At 41.0% G+C, this 18,650-nt stretch overlaps 1 protein-coding gene across 1 annotated transcript in view; it reads right to left on the bottom strand.

Annotated features, from left to right (window-relative positions):
• LOC109258609 (piwi-like protein 1) overlaps positions 1-17,723 on the bottom strand; it is a 29,555-nt gene extending 11,832 nt beyond the window's left edge. Inside the window, exons 1-14 of the mRNA XM_053902897.1 lie at positions 17,563-17,723; positions 16,720-16,984; positions 15,500-15,602; positions 12,507-12,635; positions 11,705-11,919; positions 10,319-10,437; positions 9,366-9,446; positions 8,338-8,532; positions 6,096-6,207; positions 2,659-2,785; positions 2,320-2,437; positions 1,805-1,919; positions 1,106-1,293; positions 422-494 (exon numbers count right to left, since the gene is read on the bottom strand). Coding sequence (XP_053758872.1) covers positions 422-494; positions 1,106-1,293; positions 1,805-1,919; positions 2,320-2,437; positions 2,659-2,785; positions 6,096-6,207; positions 8,338-8,532; positions 9,366-9,446; positions 10,319-10,437; positions 11,705-11,919; positions 12,507-12,635; positions 15,500-15,602; positions 16,720-16,984; positions 17,563-17,723 — 2,001 coding nt within the window. The remainder of the gene's footprint in view (positions 1-421; positions 495-1,105; positions 1,294-1,804; positions 1,920-2,319; positions 2,438-2,658; positions 2,786-6,095; positions 6,208-8,337; positions 8,533-9,365; positions 9,447-10,318; positions 10,438-11,704; positions 11,920-12,506; positions 12,636-15,499; positions 15,603-16,719; positions 16,985-17,562) is intronic.
• Between the last annotated feature and the right edge of the window lie 927 nt (positions 17,724-18,650).

Here is an 18,650-nt window from a genome sequence, read left to right as displayed (position 1 = left end):
GAGAATCCCAAGCAGGCTCAGAGCTGTCAGTGTAGAGCCCAACATGGGGTTCAATCCCATGAACTGTGGGATCACAATCTAAGCCAAAACCAAGAGTCAGACACTTAACTGACTGAACCATCCAGGCGCCTCTGTGAGATTTTAAAAAATAATAATTCCAAGTTCTCAAGCCTGAAAGAATTAGCATAACATGGTAACATTACCTAGTGGCTAAAACCCAACATTACCTAGTGGCTAAAACCAAAAGGCTGTATTCAGCTACATGAGAGGGGTAAATTTATATTTGTTTGCTAGTTTTGGAAACCACTGGCAACATTTCAAATTTAAAAATACATACAAATGCAGTTTTAGGATAGTCACTAAGTAGTGTGCATATGTATATATATAAATATATATATATACATATATAATAGACACTTACCATCTGTGTTTTGGATGACACATGGTTTTCTAAGATGGTTGTATAGGATTGGACTGTATCATTTACTTCAAGCCTAGAAAATAAGTATATATACTCTATTCAAAAGGTGACAAATAGTGAACATGTAACATTTTATGCAACCAATGAAGCATGATGTAAGATAAAACAAGATACTATGTTAAGTACTTCAGTTGAAAGTTTGTTCTTAAAAATAAGGTCAATTTTTAGCTTCCTCAACATGTATCCCAATAGCCACAAACCATATATCACAAAAGCCTATTTTAATACCTGTTGACTAGGATAGACTTTTTTGTTTACAAACTTTCATTTTGATGAAGTGACTGATTCCTATAACTTAGTATCTTCTGATTTCAATTTTAGATTGATAACTGCTTTTAAATTTTTTTTAATGTTTATTTTTTGAGAGAGAGAGAGAGAGAGAGAGAGAGAGAGAGAGAGAGAGACACAGAGTGTGAGCGGGGGAGGGGCAGAGAGAGGGAGACACCGAATCCGAAGCAGGCTCCAGGCTCCAAGCTGTCAGCACAGAGCCTGACGTGGGGCTCAAACTCACAAGCTGTAAGATCATGACCTGAGCCGAAGTCAGACACTTAACTGACTGAGCCACCCAGGCACCCCTTGCTGACAACTAATTTTTAAATTGGATATAATTTCTGCCATACTTACATTTTTGCGTCTCTCATAGCTATGCCCATGGTGGGTGTAACTTTCCGTAGGCTCTGTAGCAAGGACAAGGCTGCTCCATAATTTCTCCTAGGATATAGCACTAGCCAATGATCTAGTGACTTCACATTGAGTAAAGGTCCACTTCTAGTTTCTTTTGACCAATCTGCAAATTGTGGATGGGAGTTGAACTGGAAGAGAATTCCAAGACAGACAGACAGACAGACAGACATATATACATATATATTTTTTTAATGAAGTTTTATACATCATCGAAGAGCCTTTCCATTGTAAATCTGTGCTACTTCGTATTGAAACACTACAGTTTTAAACTTCAGTCATAACTGAATGATATCTTTTTCCTTAAGATAGAGGTTAGTAATACTGGAATTCCATCATGGGTCATTCTGGGCTGTTTTGGTTCTAGGTAGTTGACTCGTAAGGATGCATTTGGAAGATAATTTTGCCATGAGCAATGTCCACAGTACTAATAAAGATAAAACACAGTTTACTACATGCCAACCACGTTACATGCATTCTCATTGAACATCTGCTTACTGTCTCATAGAGAAAGGACAGGTAACCCAAGAAGAGAGAGTAGTCCCAGGTATTGACCTGAGTGAGTTCCTCTGCATTATTATTCACCTGACCTCAAATAACTAAATGAGTAAGTGAAACATGGCCACTTTGAAATGGTCTTACCGCTCTGCTTCCTTGAAGAATTCTTACTTCTTTCATAATTCTTCCTGAGAAGGACACGAAGTTGGGGTCAAATTTCAAATCCCAAAGTTGGAGTTCCCTTTGTGCACTCTTATTTCTGAAAGTTAAAATTTCCAAAAATCAATCCAAACGAAATAAGCAAAGGCAATGATCCACTTATAAAATTCTCCTCTAATCTAAAGATATCTTCTATTGTCCTCTGTGCTGACATGGTACAAAGAAGGTCCCTGGTACCCCGAAATCATGATGTCTTTGCTCTCACATTTGTGCAGGGTCTTAGGATCTTTCTATATCATTCTCCCCCTCCAGACTTCCCCTAACTTTGCATTGACAGAAAAAAATAGAGTTGTTTCCCCCAAGATATCGTCTTTGTCCCAACTGTCACCATTTTAGTTGGAGAATCTGAGATGCCAGGGGTTCTACGCAGTCTCCGCTTCAGGACACACACACACACACACACACACACACACACACACACACAGAAAAATAACACTTACTTTTGTACAATATTCATGAATCTTCGTAATTCATGCTGCCTTTTTTCTGGATCCAACCTTGTATGCATAGCCAAGTCTCTCATCACTCTGTAGTCTTTACGCATTTCATCTGTTAGACCTTTACAAAAAAAAAAAAGTTTAGAAAAGATATAGCTAAAGAAGCAAGAATAGATTTACACGAGAGAAGCCTTGACCACTGTATCTGCAAGAGGAAGAACCAGCAGAGAGAATGCAGCTCTGGGCCATATGGAGTATTATGAAAAGCCAGTACTTCTACATCCTAACACCTGGGGCTTAAAAGGGGTGGACTTCTCTGAAGACTGCATAAATCTGTAGTACCTGTCAGGTAGCATAGCTCAGGAACCAGCATTATAGGCTCATGGGGCGTGTCCTGTTGGCTCTTTTTCCATTTGCCTTTGCTGACCAAAAGTGGTTGAGTTAGGTCAGTAACCACTAGACCATGTTGCTGCTCAACAGAAACAAGAAAGAACACTGGTGTAACTATAAGTGAAGCCTCAGCAAAGTCACATAAATATGTATAGAAGTGCATTTTTGGGTCACCAACAGAGGCCTGGGGGTGTGCTGGTGATACGGTTTCCTCAAGTTTAAGAACGCATTAAAGATACCCTTAATATTCTCTTAGTTAGACGTCCCACAGATGGCCTCTTTTTTTCCCCTCTATCAACACACGTAGCCAAGGAGAGAGGGATTCTTACAGACATTATATTGGGGGTCATTGTACCATCCTTTCACTACATATATGTAAACATATGACAGTCTCTTAGGATCTGTATTTCTCACTACAGCACTGTCTTAAAGATTCCTCAAACATACTTGAGAACTTTCAAGAGGATTCCCAAATGAAGGGGTGGACAACAAACCCAGTCAACTTTTTAGAGTTGCAATTTCACATCTATTCCCAACATGCCTCCTGCATCATTTCCCCTAAACTCTCAGTCCCTGCTTCCAGGAGGAAGAGATATTTGCCAAGACATCCTACCCCTGGGTTGCAATTTCCATGCCACAAACTGCCTTTACTCTCTAACACACAGCAATGGTTCTTCATAGATCCTTCCATGCCGATCAGCAAGGTCCTCATCAGTAAGAAGTTAGCCACATGAATTCTGGTGTTATCTGCCTGCTAAACATCCTGAGAACTCCAAAGGAGTTCCTACCTGAGACAAAACTTCACATCCAGTGTTCATGGCTCTTTTTCTCTTAAGCTGAACTATTGCTTTTAATTCTTATGATCTCATTGCAGACTATATATGGTTTTTTTTCCACCCTTACAGTGGTCTTTAGTTATTTGAAAGACAGCTGGGATTCACCCCCACTTTCCTGGTTCTAGAGTCTTAAGGCCCAAGCTTGTGCAGGTATCTACATGTGTGTAGAATCATGGCATCGTTTTAGGGCCTCATCTATCAAAGCCTTTGGACGAGCTATTCTTCCTGTCAAAAACTTTGGGAAACACACCTCTTATTTCCCATAGCTGCCATGCAACATCCTAGAAGGATCTCCTCCTCCAACATCAACTTCTGCACCTAAACAGGAGTTCTGTGGTCCTTCTTTGCAGCATTATGAAATCTTTTTTGAAGGCCAGGATTGTACTTTCCTTCTAAGGGCTCATCGATGGATTCCAGGATTTTTCTAGATCTCATGACAACAGGACAACTAAATTGCCATCTGTCATTAGACTGAGTTCCCACCAGGGCATCCCAAGACGACTCAAGTCGTTTCGAATATTTCAGCCTGTCTGGTTTTTTTCCTCAATTAAACCTGCTGAAACCACAATCTTATGTTTCTTTTACATCCAAGGCTCCTGCCTATCAACTCGTGCCAAGAAGATAGTTTGTCTTCATGTGACAAATCCTCTAATTATTCCCAAACCCACTGCTCTGTGATGCCAGCATGTGTGAATTTACTACAACCTATATATATTTGAACTTCTATGTGCTAGTCATGGTGTAAGACAGAAGAGGTATTTACAAGGAGCAAAACCAACATTGTCCTGCCCTGGTAGAACTCTGTCTACAGAGAGGGGAGAGATTCGTAAAATAACCACTCAAATACAGAATTCCAAATTGGGATAGATGCTATGAAATGCAAGAGCACAACAGAACAGGGGGACCCCACAGAGGCCTGAGGTTTCAGGTTGGTGTGGGGGTGGGGTGGATGTACTCTGGATACCCAGCATGGCTCTTCTCAATCAATGACATTTAAGGTCAAATTTGGAGAATGAACAAGCAAATATCAGCCTGGTATCTCCATCTACCACCTCCATCAGAGCCTAAGTCAACCCAAAAATCCCTAATCTCCTCACACCGACTCCCCCGTTGTAGTAAATAACTCTGGCATCCACTCACTTCCTACCTCTCCCACCCTAATTCCGGTCACCATTATCATTGACCTAAAGTGACTTAGCCACCTCCTCACTGATGACTCTGCCTCCCTTTTTACCCACATACAGCCCATTCCTTGTAATTAGACACATATCTGTAAAATAAAATATATCACTTCATCCATCTGTATAACACCTCACAATATCTGATTTGTCTCCGTGGACAGAACTTTATACAACGTGGCCCCCACTTCATCCTCTGATTTCATATCCTACAACCCAAGGATGTCCTCCCCGCAACCATGTGCACTTCTTCACAGAATAATCTAGCCTTGTTTGGGATCTGGATACATCTTGCCCATCTGGAAAGTGGGGCCTTTTCTCTTCTCCCTCATTTGCACACAGCTTGCTCCTTTCAGACATTCACATACCAGCTTCTCAGAGCTTTCCATGACCTCCCACTCTGAACCACCAGACACTGTCCATAATACCTCTCAATTTTAATTATCTGGATATATCCCTCATAATCCTTAGAATAGTCTTGTCTGCTGTCTCTCTTCCTGCCATAAGGATGCAAGTTCCTTAAGAACAGACAACTCAGTGGTCTTACCAATGTATACCCAAGATGTGTAATGGGCACTCATTAAGTGCTTTTTTGGATTGAATGAACAAGAACTAAGTATGAAGCACAAGTGAGGATAATGTAATAGCACCATCCCCTTGAAGGGATGCCAGAGGGCTGTGTAGCCTTGGTGGTTCCAAGTAGCCATGGTTTGGATTCCAGTATAAAAATACAAGCTGTTTTTAAAAAAATATTTATAAGTTCTTTCCATTTGCTACAGATATCTGTAATTCCTTTTTCTCATCTGCCAAAGCTAGAAGACTAATCTCGTCAACTACTGTATCTTTGTGCACCAAACTAAGTTTACTTATGTCTTTGTGAACAAAGATTGAGGAATCCATGAGTTCTGAGATTCAGCACACAGCTGGCATCCTTCCAGATGGTAATTAGTCATTTGTTTCTTCTTTTCAAACCAAATTCTATAGGGCTCAAACTTCTATATAAGGAAAGTGTTCATATATGAAGTCTTGCCATATTCTATTTTCTACCCAATGATCCATCAACATGTTTCAAACTACCATAGCCTCTTCTTAGGCCCACGGTAGAGGCCATATTGGAGCCATTCTAATCATGTGACATTACCCTGTATATGAGGCACTCGAATGCATGGATAATAGATCTGTCAAGTTACAATACCTCTAAGGAGAAATTTTATAATAGATTATTATATATGTTATAGGTTAAAATAGTATGTTATATTATTATAATCTAACATATAAGACTCTATATTGCACATGTATTTTTATGAGACATATTTGACTACATAATAAGAAAAAAATGAGATTTAAATACATTGAAAGACAGGAGATTTCCTACCTCCTTGTAGTAGTCTACAAAGGTGATTTCCTCACCACCTGATTTCTTAAACGTACTTCTGGGAGTCTCCTCCCAATTAATAGCATCCACTCGATAAGTTCTATTGTTATACCTGTGGAATGGTCACAACATATAGTATTATTCCTAACATATTTATGGCATGGGATCATGTAAGAAGTGAGAAGCTTTAAATCCTACAAGAAATTTCAGGATATATCCACTTTAGTAAATTCATATGACATATAATTCACCTATGTAAGGGTACAATCCAATGGTTTTAGTATATTCACAGAGTTGTAAATCCTATACATTTGCCTACCCACCTTATTTCACATGAATTGAATGATACAGTATGTGACCTTTCCTGACAGCCTTCTTCCACTTAGTGTACTATTTTTCAAGGTTTATCTATGCCGTAGCATGTATTGGTATTTCATTCATTTTTGTTGCCAAATGACACACTATTTTATGGATATACATTTTTATTTTTCCATTTAGCAGTTGGTGAACATTTGAGTTGTTAACACCTTTGAGCTATTATGAATAATGAGGTTATGGACATTCATGTATCAATTCTGGTAGACATAGGTTTTCATTTCTCTTGGGTATAAAACTAGGAATAGATTTCTGGCTCATATGGTGACATTATATTTAGCATATTGAGAAAGGACCATCCTGTTTTCCAAAGAGACCACACCATTTTTACTTCTACCAGCAGTATGTGACTGTTGGTTCCAACTTTTTCACATCGTTGCCAACACTTAATCTCTGCCTTTTCAAATTAAGCCATCATAGTATGAACAGGTATTTGCTTGTGGTTTGACTTTGCATTTCCCTGATGGCCAATAATATTGAGTTTCTTTTCATGTGATTATTGGCCATTTGTGTATTTTCTTTGGAGGCTTGTCTATTCAGATCCTTTGCCCATTTTTTGAAAGTTGGGTTGAAAAAATAAATAAAAGTTAGGTTCTCTTTTAATTATTGACTTGTAAACATTTCTTACATATGGAGATGCAAGTTATTTAGGAGATATGTGATTTCAAATGTTCTCTCATTCTCTCCTTTTTTTTTTCTTTTTCTTTTTCTTTTTTTTTTACTTTAAAGAAAGAAAGTTTTTAATTTGGTGAAGTCCAATTTATATTTTCCTTCTGTCATCCCTTCTCTGTTGGCATTTTATTTTATAAGGTTTTGCCTAACTCAAAGTCAAGAAAATTTACTCCTAGATTTTCTTCTAGGAATTTTATAGTTTTAACTCTTACATTTAGGTCTATTTTGAGTTAATTTTGGGGATAAATTGGAGTTAATTTTGTATCTTCTGTGAAGAAGGGCCAGGTGGATATCCAGTGGTCCCAGCAATATTTGAGGAAAAGAGTATTCCTTCCCCAAGAAAGCAGTCTTGACATTTGTTGAAAAAAAATCATGGACTGTAAATGTGAGGGTTAACTCCAGGATTCTCAGTTCTATTCCATTGATTTTTAGGTCTATCTTCATACCAGTATCCCACTGTCCTGATTCCTAGAGCTTTGTAGTAAATTTTGAAATTGGGAAGCAAGAATAAAGTTGAGGACTCCTAAGATGATGCTGGCCAAGCAGTTTTACATCCACGCTCTTCAGCTTAAAATGTCTGGTCTAGAGGAAGATTAAAACACTTCTGTCAAGCGGAAATTTGCTAATGGATTATAATTAAGCCCTGATTTTTAAAAATAGTTAGGCACAAAGCAAGAGAAAAGAAATTTGGAAGGAGCATATTCTGTTACATGTGAGAGAGGGTTCAGAGCAGGTGACTGGATCAACATCAGGAATCACAAGAACAGCAAAATCTACAACTGAAACTTATCTTTTTCTCATGCTGTATAGCCAGATGAGAAAAGCATGGATGGATTCTCACCATTTCCATGCTATTTCTGCTTCTGATCTTTAATGTTTAGTGATTTGAAAACTATAGGACCATCTCTTATGGGGGGAAAAGTTCTCAGTGATTGGATAGGTTTTTAAAAAGCAGACTTACAGGACACGTGGGTGTCACAGTTGGTTAAGTGTCCGACTTCAGCTCAGGTCATGATCTCATGGTTCGTGGGTTCAAGCCCCACATCAGGCTCTGTGCTGACAGTGCAGAGCCTGGAATCTGCTTCGGATTCTGTCTGTCTCTCTCTCTCTCTTTCTGCCCCTCCCCCACTCTGTTTTTCTCTCCAAACAAACAAACAAACAAACATTAAAAAATTAATTAAAAAAAATCACTTACTTTGTAAAAACAATTGATCCAACTAATTCTTTAGAAATTTCCTTAGCATCTTTCCTTTGGGATTTGTTATCAACATGCATTATTAGATCATAAGCAGTTTGCATTCGGAGCAGTTTATGGTTCACATCAGCACAGAGGGTAATGCTGGTTTCATACTCAAGAATAGAAGTACTATATCCAGGCCAGATTACCAGCCTGCAAACAGAATACATTAGATGTAAGGGTCAAAGTCCAAGCTCTGAACAAAGAAGCAAGTGTCCCAGGGTTGGAACTTGGGGTCTAAAACTGGTGCAGTTTCAATTTCTTATTTTTAGTAAGAACTGATCTTTTAAAGGACCTTTCCAATAGAGATTTACCTGATGTGCTAGTTATAACTCTTACACCCTCTTTGTTAAACCATATTGTTATCACCCACAGGCTCACATACCTATATCCACACACGTACATACGTATGTGAGAATATATAGGATTATAGGTGTATAAATTATAAACATATACACAATATATATACATACATACATGTAGCTATAATTACTATGAGTGGGAGAGAGCCAAAGCATAAGAGACTGTTAAAAACTGAGAACAAACTGAGGGTTGATGGGGGGTGGGAGGGAGGGCAGGGTGGGTGATGGGTATTGAGGAGGGCACCTTTTGGGATGAGCACTGGGTGTTGTATGGAAACCAATTTGACAGTAAATTTCATATATTAAAAAATAAAAAAATAAAAATAAAAAAAAAAGAAAGTATTTAAGAGAAATTTATTATCCAAATTTTAGAAGATTTAGACTTCTTATGAGGTTTATATAACTACCGAATACCTCAAGGTTTATGCTTATCACTCTAGGATTGTAAGAGTGAATCTTTTCACTTCGATTCAAATTTACATTAAAATCTAACTTAATCGTTCATGGCCAGTGGGTACCACTGAAAAGACCATCACTTATAAATCCTACTGCTTCAAATGAGAGTAACTTTCTCAAATGCTTCTATGGTCAGGTCTGTAGAATGTGAAACTTTCCACTGTGTACTTATGATTGAGGAACTCCGTGGCCTCATTCTCGTTGTAATAGTTGCGACCAACTTGCTTCAAATCCATCATCTTCAAAATTCTAGAAATTGGAAGAATGGATTTCATTGAAACCACAGTGAATATTATTAAGCATTTACTAACAAACACGGAGATACACTGGGGGAAAGAAATCTACAAGTGACTTTGTTTTACAAACAATTAACAGGAAGTGCCTGATACAACAAGTAAATGACATTGTAAGGTAGATATTAAAGCCCCTTGAACCTCCATTTTCCCCTCCTTTACATAATCTACAACAAAAGGTCATGGGAAGGTCATCAGAAGGTCCTTCATCCCCAGAAATGAACTGAAACCTCTTTTGCAGACTATGTGCCTCCAATTTTCATTTTCACTATTTGTGCATCACCATAAGTGTAGAACACCAAACAAATGTAGGGGTGCCTGCTTGGCTGAGTCAGTTAAGTACCAGACTTTGGCTCAGGGCATGATCTTGCACTGAGGGCTCAAGCCCCGCACTGGGCTCTGTGCTGACAGCTCAGAGCCTGGATCCTGCTTCGGATTCTGTGTCTCTCTCTCTCTGCCCCTCCCCCCTTGTGCTCTATCTCTCTTACAAAAATAAACAAACACTTGGAAAAGAAAACAAATGCACATTTACCCCAGGGAGAAAGAGGCATCGCTGTGCACAGTTGACATCTGCCCCTCCCTAGACAGGGAGCAGGCATGTGATGTGGGGTAGGCAGGAAGAACAATGTCAACAATAAGCCACAGAACTCAAACAAAACTCAAATCTAGGTGAGGTTCAAGTGCTGATTCATCTCAAAGATCGCTTGCCCTCCCAGAACATGAGGAGACATCGAGAACACAAATTCTAGGACCAAACACCTATGTGCAGTGCCACTGACACACTAACATGCAACCAAATCTCAAGGAAACGAAATCTTACAAACACACTTTCTAAAGAGAATGTTGTAATAACGTAAGCAGTCCAGTGAGGTGGGTTTGAGTTCACTGCAGAATTCAATGGTGACCTTCACAATCTTTTTGCCCCATCGGCTGACCAGTTCTGTTTTCTGAGGTAAAGAAAAAACAAAAAGGTCTGGTGCTCCTTCCAAGGAGAGTATGCTCATTACTAGACCACAAATCAACAGGTCACTTGGATGTCTGGCAGGAGCAATCTTAACCCCCAGAGGCACATGCAGGTAGAAAATAGGATTTAGGAGACCCAAATGGGGGTCAGAATTAAATATTTACAATGATTTTTTTTTTAACTTAAACAAGCTCCTGTAAATTATGCACTTGGTAAATATAGAAGTTTATTGAAGTGGGGTGTCTGGGTGGCTCAGTCGGTTAAATGTCTGACTTGAGCTCAGGTCATGATCTCACAATTTGTGTGCTCTAGCCCTATACTGGGCTTTGTGCTGACAGCTCAGAGCCTGGAGCCAGCTTCAGATTCTGTGTCTCCCTCTCTCTGCCCCTCCCCTGCTCACACTCTGCCTGTCTCTGCCTGTCTCTCTCTCTCTCTCTCTCTCTCAAAAATAAACATTGGAAAAAAAAATTTTTAAGTTTATTGAAGAGGGTCACCTGGGTGGCTCAAGCAGTTAAGCCTCTGACTTTTCATTTCAGCTCATGTTATGATCTCATGGTTCAGGGGTTTGAGCCCCACTTCAGGCTCTGTGCTGTGTCAAACCTGCTTGAGATTCTTTCTCTCTGCCCCTCCCCCAATTGCTCACTCTCAAAAATATTAAATTAAGGAAAAGAAATGGAATATTAAGTCCTTCCAGTTCTGTGTGTGCATGTGCATGCATGTGTGATGTATTGGAACAAGAAATAAAAACTTATTCCATACTTCATCAGCATTTGAGCCCTATTTGCCATTGAAAAGGTAAAAAATATATATTTTGCTCCTAAATTTATTTTAACCACCAAAATGAGGCATGAGGGAACATCAGTGATAGCCAAAAATGGCATGTGGGTTTTGTTACAAATCCTATGGGCAAGAGATCTTCAAGAGGTCTCCATGAACCATTGTATAAAAATGGTATATTTGCTATAATACAGGGAGAATGTGAGAGAAAGAAAGAACAAAGGTCAAGAAAATGTCCACTAACAGGAGTGCCTGCATGGCTCAGTTGGTTAAGTGCCCAACTCTTGACTTCAGCTCAGGTCATGATCTCGTGGTTTGTGGATTCAAGCCCTGTGGCCCTGCACAGTCAGTGCAGAGCCTGCTTGGGATTCTCTCTCCCTTGCTCTCTGCTCCTCCCCTACATGTGCTTTCTCTTTCTCAAAATAAGTGAATAAACTTAAAGAAAAAGAAAATATCCAATAACATTACTTCACCTGCTTTTGTAGTTTATGAGGCAGTAATAAAGAGTTCCCATCAAATATGTGACACTCTCCAATTACATGTTTATGCTGGCAAAGCAAATCTGTACGAACTTTTCCATCTTCAATCTCTGGCATGTAATCAATGTTATACTTATACGTGAGGAGTTCAGGGCGAGAGGTCACTCGGAAATGGTTGGTGAATAGCTTTACCACTCTACCTTGCGTTCCTGAAAAAAACAAGCCACATGTCAATAATGAAACAAGTTGACCAATCGCTCCCAAAACAATGTAGACACCACGATCTTGAGAGCTTAAGTTAGGTCAAACAAAGACATGAACAAGTAATGAACACTTACACACACCTGATGCCCAGAATATGTACCAGCCTTTTAAAGGAATCCTCACACAAACATACATTTAGAGTTAAAATAGAAGATTAAAATATTAAATTAACAATAACAAGAGATCAAAAGAAAACTTCTTGTAACACAAAGCTTCTAAATGGGGAGGGTGAGTGGGGAGCCACTGTTTGTAATAGTGTTTAGCATAAAAAAAAAAGGCTCAACACAACCAAAGAACTGGGTCATTTGATTTTAGTTGCTATAAAAGGAAAAGAAAACTGGAGAATACATCCAGGTCCCAAAATAGGTCTCTATTTCTGCAAAGGTGGAGGTTATTACAACATGAGAAGGTGGGAAGGTACCTCCACTCACAGTGATGGGGTGAAGCTCTAAGACTCTCAAATACAAATGAACCTCAGAACAAGATCAACACGAACAATTCCATAACATTAGGTTGTTAAAGGCCAGCACACCTGTTGTGGAGTCTTTCACATGTTCCAAGTACTGTCGGGTATTCACCACCTGGTCTTGAAAAATGGCTCCAATACCTCTTTTCCCCTTCAGTGACAATGCCTGCAATCCAGCCCCCAGCTGAAGTTCTTCTGCACAGAAACAAATGCAAAAACCATGAATTTTATATAAAAAACAAATGGAAACGTAAACAAAGGACAATGTTAAGTACAACTTAAGTTGAGGTTGTTGGAGGTAGAAAACAGGGTTGTCAAAGGATCCAAACAACAGTAGTTCAGTAATGATCACCAGAAAAGGTGAATGTTACCCAGAAGCCTTTCCCAACAAGACCCCATTCCATGTCAGCGGCTACCCTAGCACCACGTTCATTGCTGCTATGGTGTTTGCCTCCTTTCATCCGGTATTTGCTCAGAGTGCAAGCTTCTTCAAATCAGAAACTTTGTCCTTTCTCTAACTTCTTTATAGGCTAATCACCTGATACCAGAGTGCCCTCTAGTGGGCATCATAAAATGCTGACTAAATAAACAGCCCTTTCAAAAAAAAAAAAATGCATGAGAGGTGTTTGAGTGACCTCAGTGGATGAAGCTGAGGACTCTTGGTTTCAGCTCAGGTCATTATTTCACAGTTCCTGAATTTGAGCCCTGCATCAGAGCTCTGTGCTGACAGCATGGAGTCTGCTTGGGATTCTCTCTCTGCTCCTCCCCTGCTCTGGCTCTCTCCCTCTCTCTACATAAACAAACTAAAAAAAAAAAAAATTGTTTATCAAAAGCCAGTTTCATGATTTTTTTTTAAAAAAACAACTGATCGATTTTTTTTTTTAACAGCAACTGGGAAAGGCTCTCATGTTATTTTTATCACATTGTAATATTCATCTAACTATTTTAAAGGTCAATATTTGGAGCACAGTGCAAGGCAATCTTTCACATATTATGAAAGAAACCTCCATAAATGGGTAATACAGTCCATGCTTTGGGTTGCACAAACTGGTTTTCTTCAAAATGTTACTTCTGGAAGCTATTATCCCCAGCTTATGATGCTCTTATAAAAACACAGTCTGAATTTCCATAATAGAAAAACTTATTTCATTTTACACATAAAAATCATTTAAAAACTTATCAAACTCTCAATTCCTGACACACCCAGCAATCAAATTTATCATATTCAAACTTCAGTGAAAGAAAACAGCAAGCATCATTCATTAGTACTTGCTACATAACAATATACTTTACATTAAATATTAATAACCCCTGAGATGTGACAGGTGATAAAAATAGGTGTCTTAATATTGTATATTCATGTTTATAACTTCATCTTATGGGGTCTGGAATTTGTCTCAGTTTATTATAAACGTATTTATAACAGAGGATACCAAAAGCAGAGGCAACAGGAGCAAAAATAGACAAGTGGGAATTCAAACTAAATACTTTCTGTACAGCAAATGAATCAATCAACAGAATGAAAGGCAACTTATGGAATGGGAGAAAGTATTTGCAAACCATGTATCTGATAAGGGGTTAATTTAAAATACAATAAGGAACTTCTGCCACTCAATAGCCAAATACCTAATAACCTAATTTTTTTTTTTTTAATGGGGAAAGGACCTGAATCGGCATCTCTCCAAAGAGGACATATAAATGGCAAACAGATATATGAAAAGATGCTCAAGGTCATTCATCAGAGAAATGCAAATCAAAACCACAATGAGCTATCACTTTCCATCCGTAAGTATGGCAATTATATCACACACACACACAAAGCACACGTGCACACACACAAAGCATGCATGCACACAAAGTATGCATGCACACAAAGTATGCATGCACACACGAAGAACCTCCCCCCCCCAAAAAAAAAAGACAGCAAGTGTTAGTGAAGATGTCAAAAAACCTGAACCCTCTTAGAATACAAAATGATATAGCTGCTATGGAAAACAGTATGGAGATTCCCCAAACACTTAAAGGTAGAACCACCAATCCAGCAATCCCACTTCTGGAGGATTCTTTCAAAGAATTGAAATTAGAATCTTAAAGAGCCATGTTTGCTGCAGCCCTTGTTAAAACTAGCCAAGCCCTGGAAACAACCTGAATGCCCATCAACGACTGAATGGATAAAGTTAATACAGTATATACACACAGTGGAATATGATTCAGCCTTAAAAAGGAAATCCTGCAATAGGAGGCATGATCTTGAGGACATCATGCTAAGTGAAATAAGCCAGTCCTCGAAGGACAGATCCTGCATAATTCCACTGGTAGAAGACATCTAAAATAGTCAAAGTCACAGAAGCAGGTAGTAGAATGGTGCAATTCGGTGAGGGGAATGAGGAGTTGCTACTCAACAGGTGGAAAATTTCCCTTATGCAAGTTCTAGATAGCTGCCGTGTAACATTGTGCCACTAGTTCACAGTACTGTATTGTACACTTAAAAATATGTTACAGGGTAGATCTCATATTAACTCTTCTCACCATAATTAGTAAGAATTTAAAACTAAAATAGCAGCAAATCAGAGAATCAGATTTGAGGTGTAATTATATGAGCCAAATCCTTGGCAATCAGTATTAGGCTGCATGCACACCTGCATAATGATAACCTTTCACCTATGAAAATAAAATGAAGGTAAATGCTGAGATGCCCGATGAGCTGCCCAAGCATTCCATACAGTGGTTTACAGTAAGGTTTCTAGAGTTCTTAATTAACTTGGAGTTATTGTATACACATGCACTGTCTAAATCTGAAAAGCAATTCTTTTGAACAATTGGCTAGTCTGATTGATAATAGTCTCCATTTCTTTTTCCTAAACCTTAAAATAGAAGGGGACTAAAACACTGACAGGTAATTCATTGCAGAAATGAAAAATAGTTGCAAGCTGTACACTCTTCGCATCCTGCCAAAACATACTGAGGTTCTCTGCCTAGAGTTTTATGGCTGTGGTACACCCTCATGTATTAAACACCCCCCCCCCCCCGCCCCCATATCCCTCTCTTTCCCTCTTTACTTGGAGGCTGAGGTGTTCTTCTTGGTCTTCTTCGTCGTGCAGGCTTGACCACTGGACTTTCCAGTGGCTGGAGGCCAGGCTGAATTTGACCAGTTTGCTGGGTCTGTATGTTTTAGGAGATAGAAATAAAGAGTGATAGTAACAGTGTTTGTTCATCATCCCTAAATGGCTTGCCTGCCAGGTGCCAGGCACCTGCCAGGTGCCAGGCACTTCCCTTGTAAAGGCTCACATGCCAGTGACAGAAAACAAAAGTCATGATTTCTCTAGGTTAGTGTGTTAATTGCTAAGGAATTGAAGAAATGTAGAACCAAGCAAAGTACAGAAAACTGGGTATTACCAGAAGGTGGGATGTGAGGGGGCTGGTTGAATTCACGGGGGACAAAGACCCTCAGTGAGAAGTTGCCAATGAATCAAAAACTGGAAAGAGGAGAGTGAGTTACAAGGTTATACGAGCCATAGGTAGAGGAAAGAGCAAATTTTCTACTGTAGAAACGTTCAAGAAAGAACAAGGTGGCCGATGTGACTGCTGCAAGGTGAGCACGAGGTAGAGAAGCTTAGGTCAGAGAGGTGGTGGGAGAGAGGCCATTTTTTTCAATGTTTATTTTTGAGAGAGAGAGGGAGGGAGAGAACAAGCAGGGGAGGGTCAGAGAGAGAGAGAGAGAGAGAGAGAGAGAGGAAGACAGAGGATCCAAAGCGGGCTCTGCACGGTCACACTTGGGGCTCAAACCTACAAACCGTGAGATCATGATTTGAGCTGAAGTCGGGGCTTAATGGAATGAGCCACAGGTGCACCCCAGGAGGGAAGCCATCTCAGATGTGCCTCTGACTGAGAAAATGGGAACCTTTACAGGATGTCAGGCAGAGGAACTGCATGGACCGATTTATATGGTTCTGTGTGCTGGGAAACAGGCAGAAGGAACGACCAGGGTGGAAGCAAGAAGACCAGTTTGGAGACCACTTGCCACGTGCAGCAAGGGATGCTGGTGGCTTGGACCAGAAGGTAATAACAGAGGTGGTGACACATTGTCAGATGGCAGATATTTTTTGGAAAATTGGGAGAGGAAAGTGTTTCCTGGATGTTGGTGTGCAGGAAGAGTTTGGGGTCAAGAGAGGAATCTAGGGCATATTTGCATATGAGAAAACGCGTGAGAAGGAAGCAGTAGCTGAGGAAGATAAAGCATCTTTTGCACCAAAGAGAGTGAACAGGCCATTGTGCTCACCGCTGTGGCGGCTCCCGGCGGCGGAGGCGCGGCGGCTCCCGGCGGCGGAGGCGCGGCGGCTCCCGGCGGCGGAGGCGCGGCGGCTCCCGGCGGCGGAGGCGCGGCGGCTCCCGGCGGCGGAGGCGCGGCGGCTCCCGGCGGCGGAGGCGCGGCGGCTCCCGGCGGCGGAGGCGCGGCGGCTCCCGGCGGCGGGGCGGGTTGAGAGGGCGCCCGACCTCGCGCGCGGCCTCGGGCTCGGGTCCTGGCCCGACCTGACATTACTGTCCTGAAGGGGACAGACCCTGGAAGGGGACACAGTTATGTTAGACTTCTCTAGGTAGTTGTCTGGTCACCTTCTACAAACCAGGACTTTGAAGAAGGCATCAGGTTGCTAACTACACGTGTTTTCCAATCACACCAAAAAGACTGCTAGCTGCCAACTTGTCAGAGAAGGATCCTGTGGTAAAAGGGAACCTGGTAAAATATTCTTAGAGATGTGCAGAAAATTATTGACTAGGATTTTTTTCCCCCACACCAAGTGACAGGTCACTGTGGGTTACCCTGCTTGCTTGTAGGAGTCCAGTGCCCACGGAATTCACACCTACCGCCTACCCCCTGGCGCGCGCGCACACACACACACACACACACCCACACACTCACACACACCACACCCCACACCCACAGGCACACACACCCAGGGCCACCGCCACCTGAATGGGTCACCCTTCCCTGACTCCGCTGACACAACTCACCTTCCTTCCTTCCTCCTGAAGTATTAGTCTGATCTGTGGGGTGTTAGTTGCCTTCTTTCATGCCCTGTAGCCTAGGGTTCCTCTTTCAGCCCCGCAGCGCCTGAGCGCTGACATCCGCTGGGTCAGAGGGGCAAAGCTCCTCTCTGAAAGGGTCAGCCTTTCCCGGGACTGGCCCTGTACCTCGCCACGGCCACCGAAGGGCAGTAGGTCTAGCCTGGCCTCCTTGCGGGACGCTCCCACAGTCAGCAAGGCCCGACCAGCCCCCACCCTCATTTCTATTTCAACCCTGCCGGCCCAGCCCCTTCAGGCACCGCCTCCATCCGGGCCCAAATGAGGCCTACCTAGTAGTGCACCTGGCGGTTTCAAAGGTGCTCTGAGTCTCAGGGGGATGGGCGTGAGTGGTTCTGCCCGCACTCCTGCCCCACCCTACCTCCCCTACCAACCATCCCCCCCTTAACCTGCCAGGTGACTTCACCAAACGAGGTGCACATGGAGCTCCAGAAACTTAGGCCCTTACCACTTAATATTTTAACCAGTTCCCCACTGCTTCCAATAAAACTACATTGTAACCACTGTGACTATCTTTGGATCCAAATCTAGGCTCCTCCATCATCGTCTCCTTGGCCTAGATCCCTACAAGTGGGTTTGCAGTGATTTGTAAGCTTTTAAGTATTGGGGTAATTAAAAAAATTTTTTTTGTTGTTGTTGAATCAGGCTTTTTTGTCCATTGCTTCCAAGTTTCTATCATTCTTTGACTTTGCCACTTAAAATTGTTTTTTAATTCACTAATTCTTTAATTTTTGTAATTGCATTGTCTTGCATTTAAATCCTTGATGCACACACTGGATACCCATTTCATTGTTTAACTTTTTAATTTTAATTCTAGTTAGCATAACAGCATTCCATTAGTTTCCACTGGACAGTCATTTTAATTCAGAGAGAGTTATCTGACACCATTTCTAAAATAATCCTAACCTTGCCCCTGCTTTGAAGTCCCATGGTAATTCTGCAGAAACCTGTGTGTTCCTTTGGCTCTAATTCCAAACTCAGTTCTGCTTTGTCTGGTGTACCAGTAACATGATGTTTTGTTCCTTGACCTTGAAAGTATTCTAAAGACTAGAAAAGCCTAAATTGGCTAAGCACTTGAACATCCCTGGCTGTTCCTTCAAATTAGTTTTTGAGTCAGTGCATTAAGTTCCA

The sequence above is a fragment of the Panthera pardus genome, unplaced genomic scaffold, assembly GCF_024362965.1.
Source record: "Panthera pardus isolate Hobbes unplaced genomic scaffold, ASM2436296v1 HiC_scaffold_15, whole genome shotgun sequence".
Lineage (NCBI taxonomy): Eukaryota > Metazoa > Chordata > Mammalia > Carnivora > Felidae > Panthera > Panthera pardus.
Note: the sequence above shows the minus strand (reverse complement) of the source record. Positions and strands in the feature narration are given on the sequence as shown.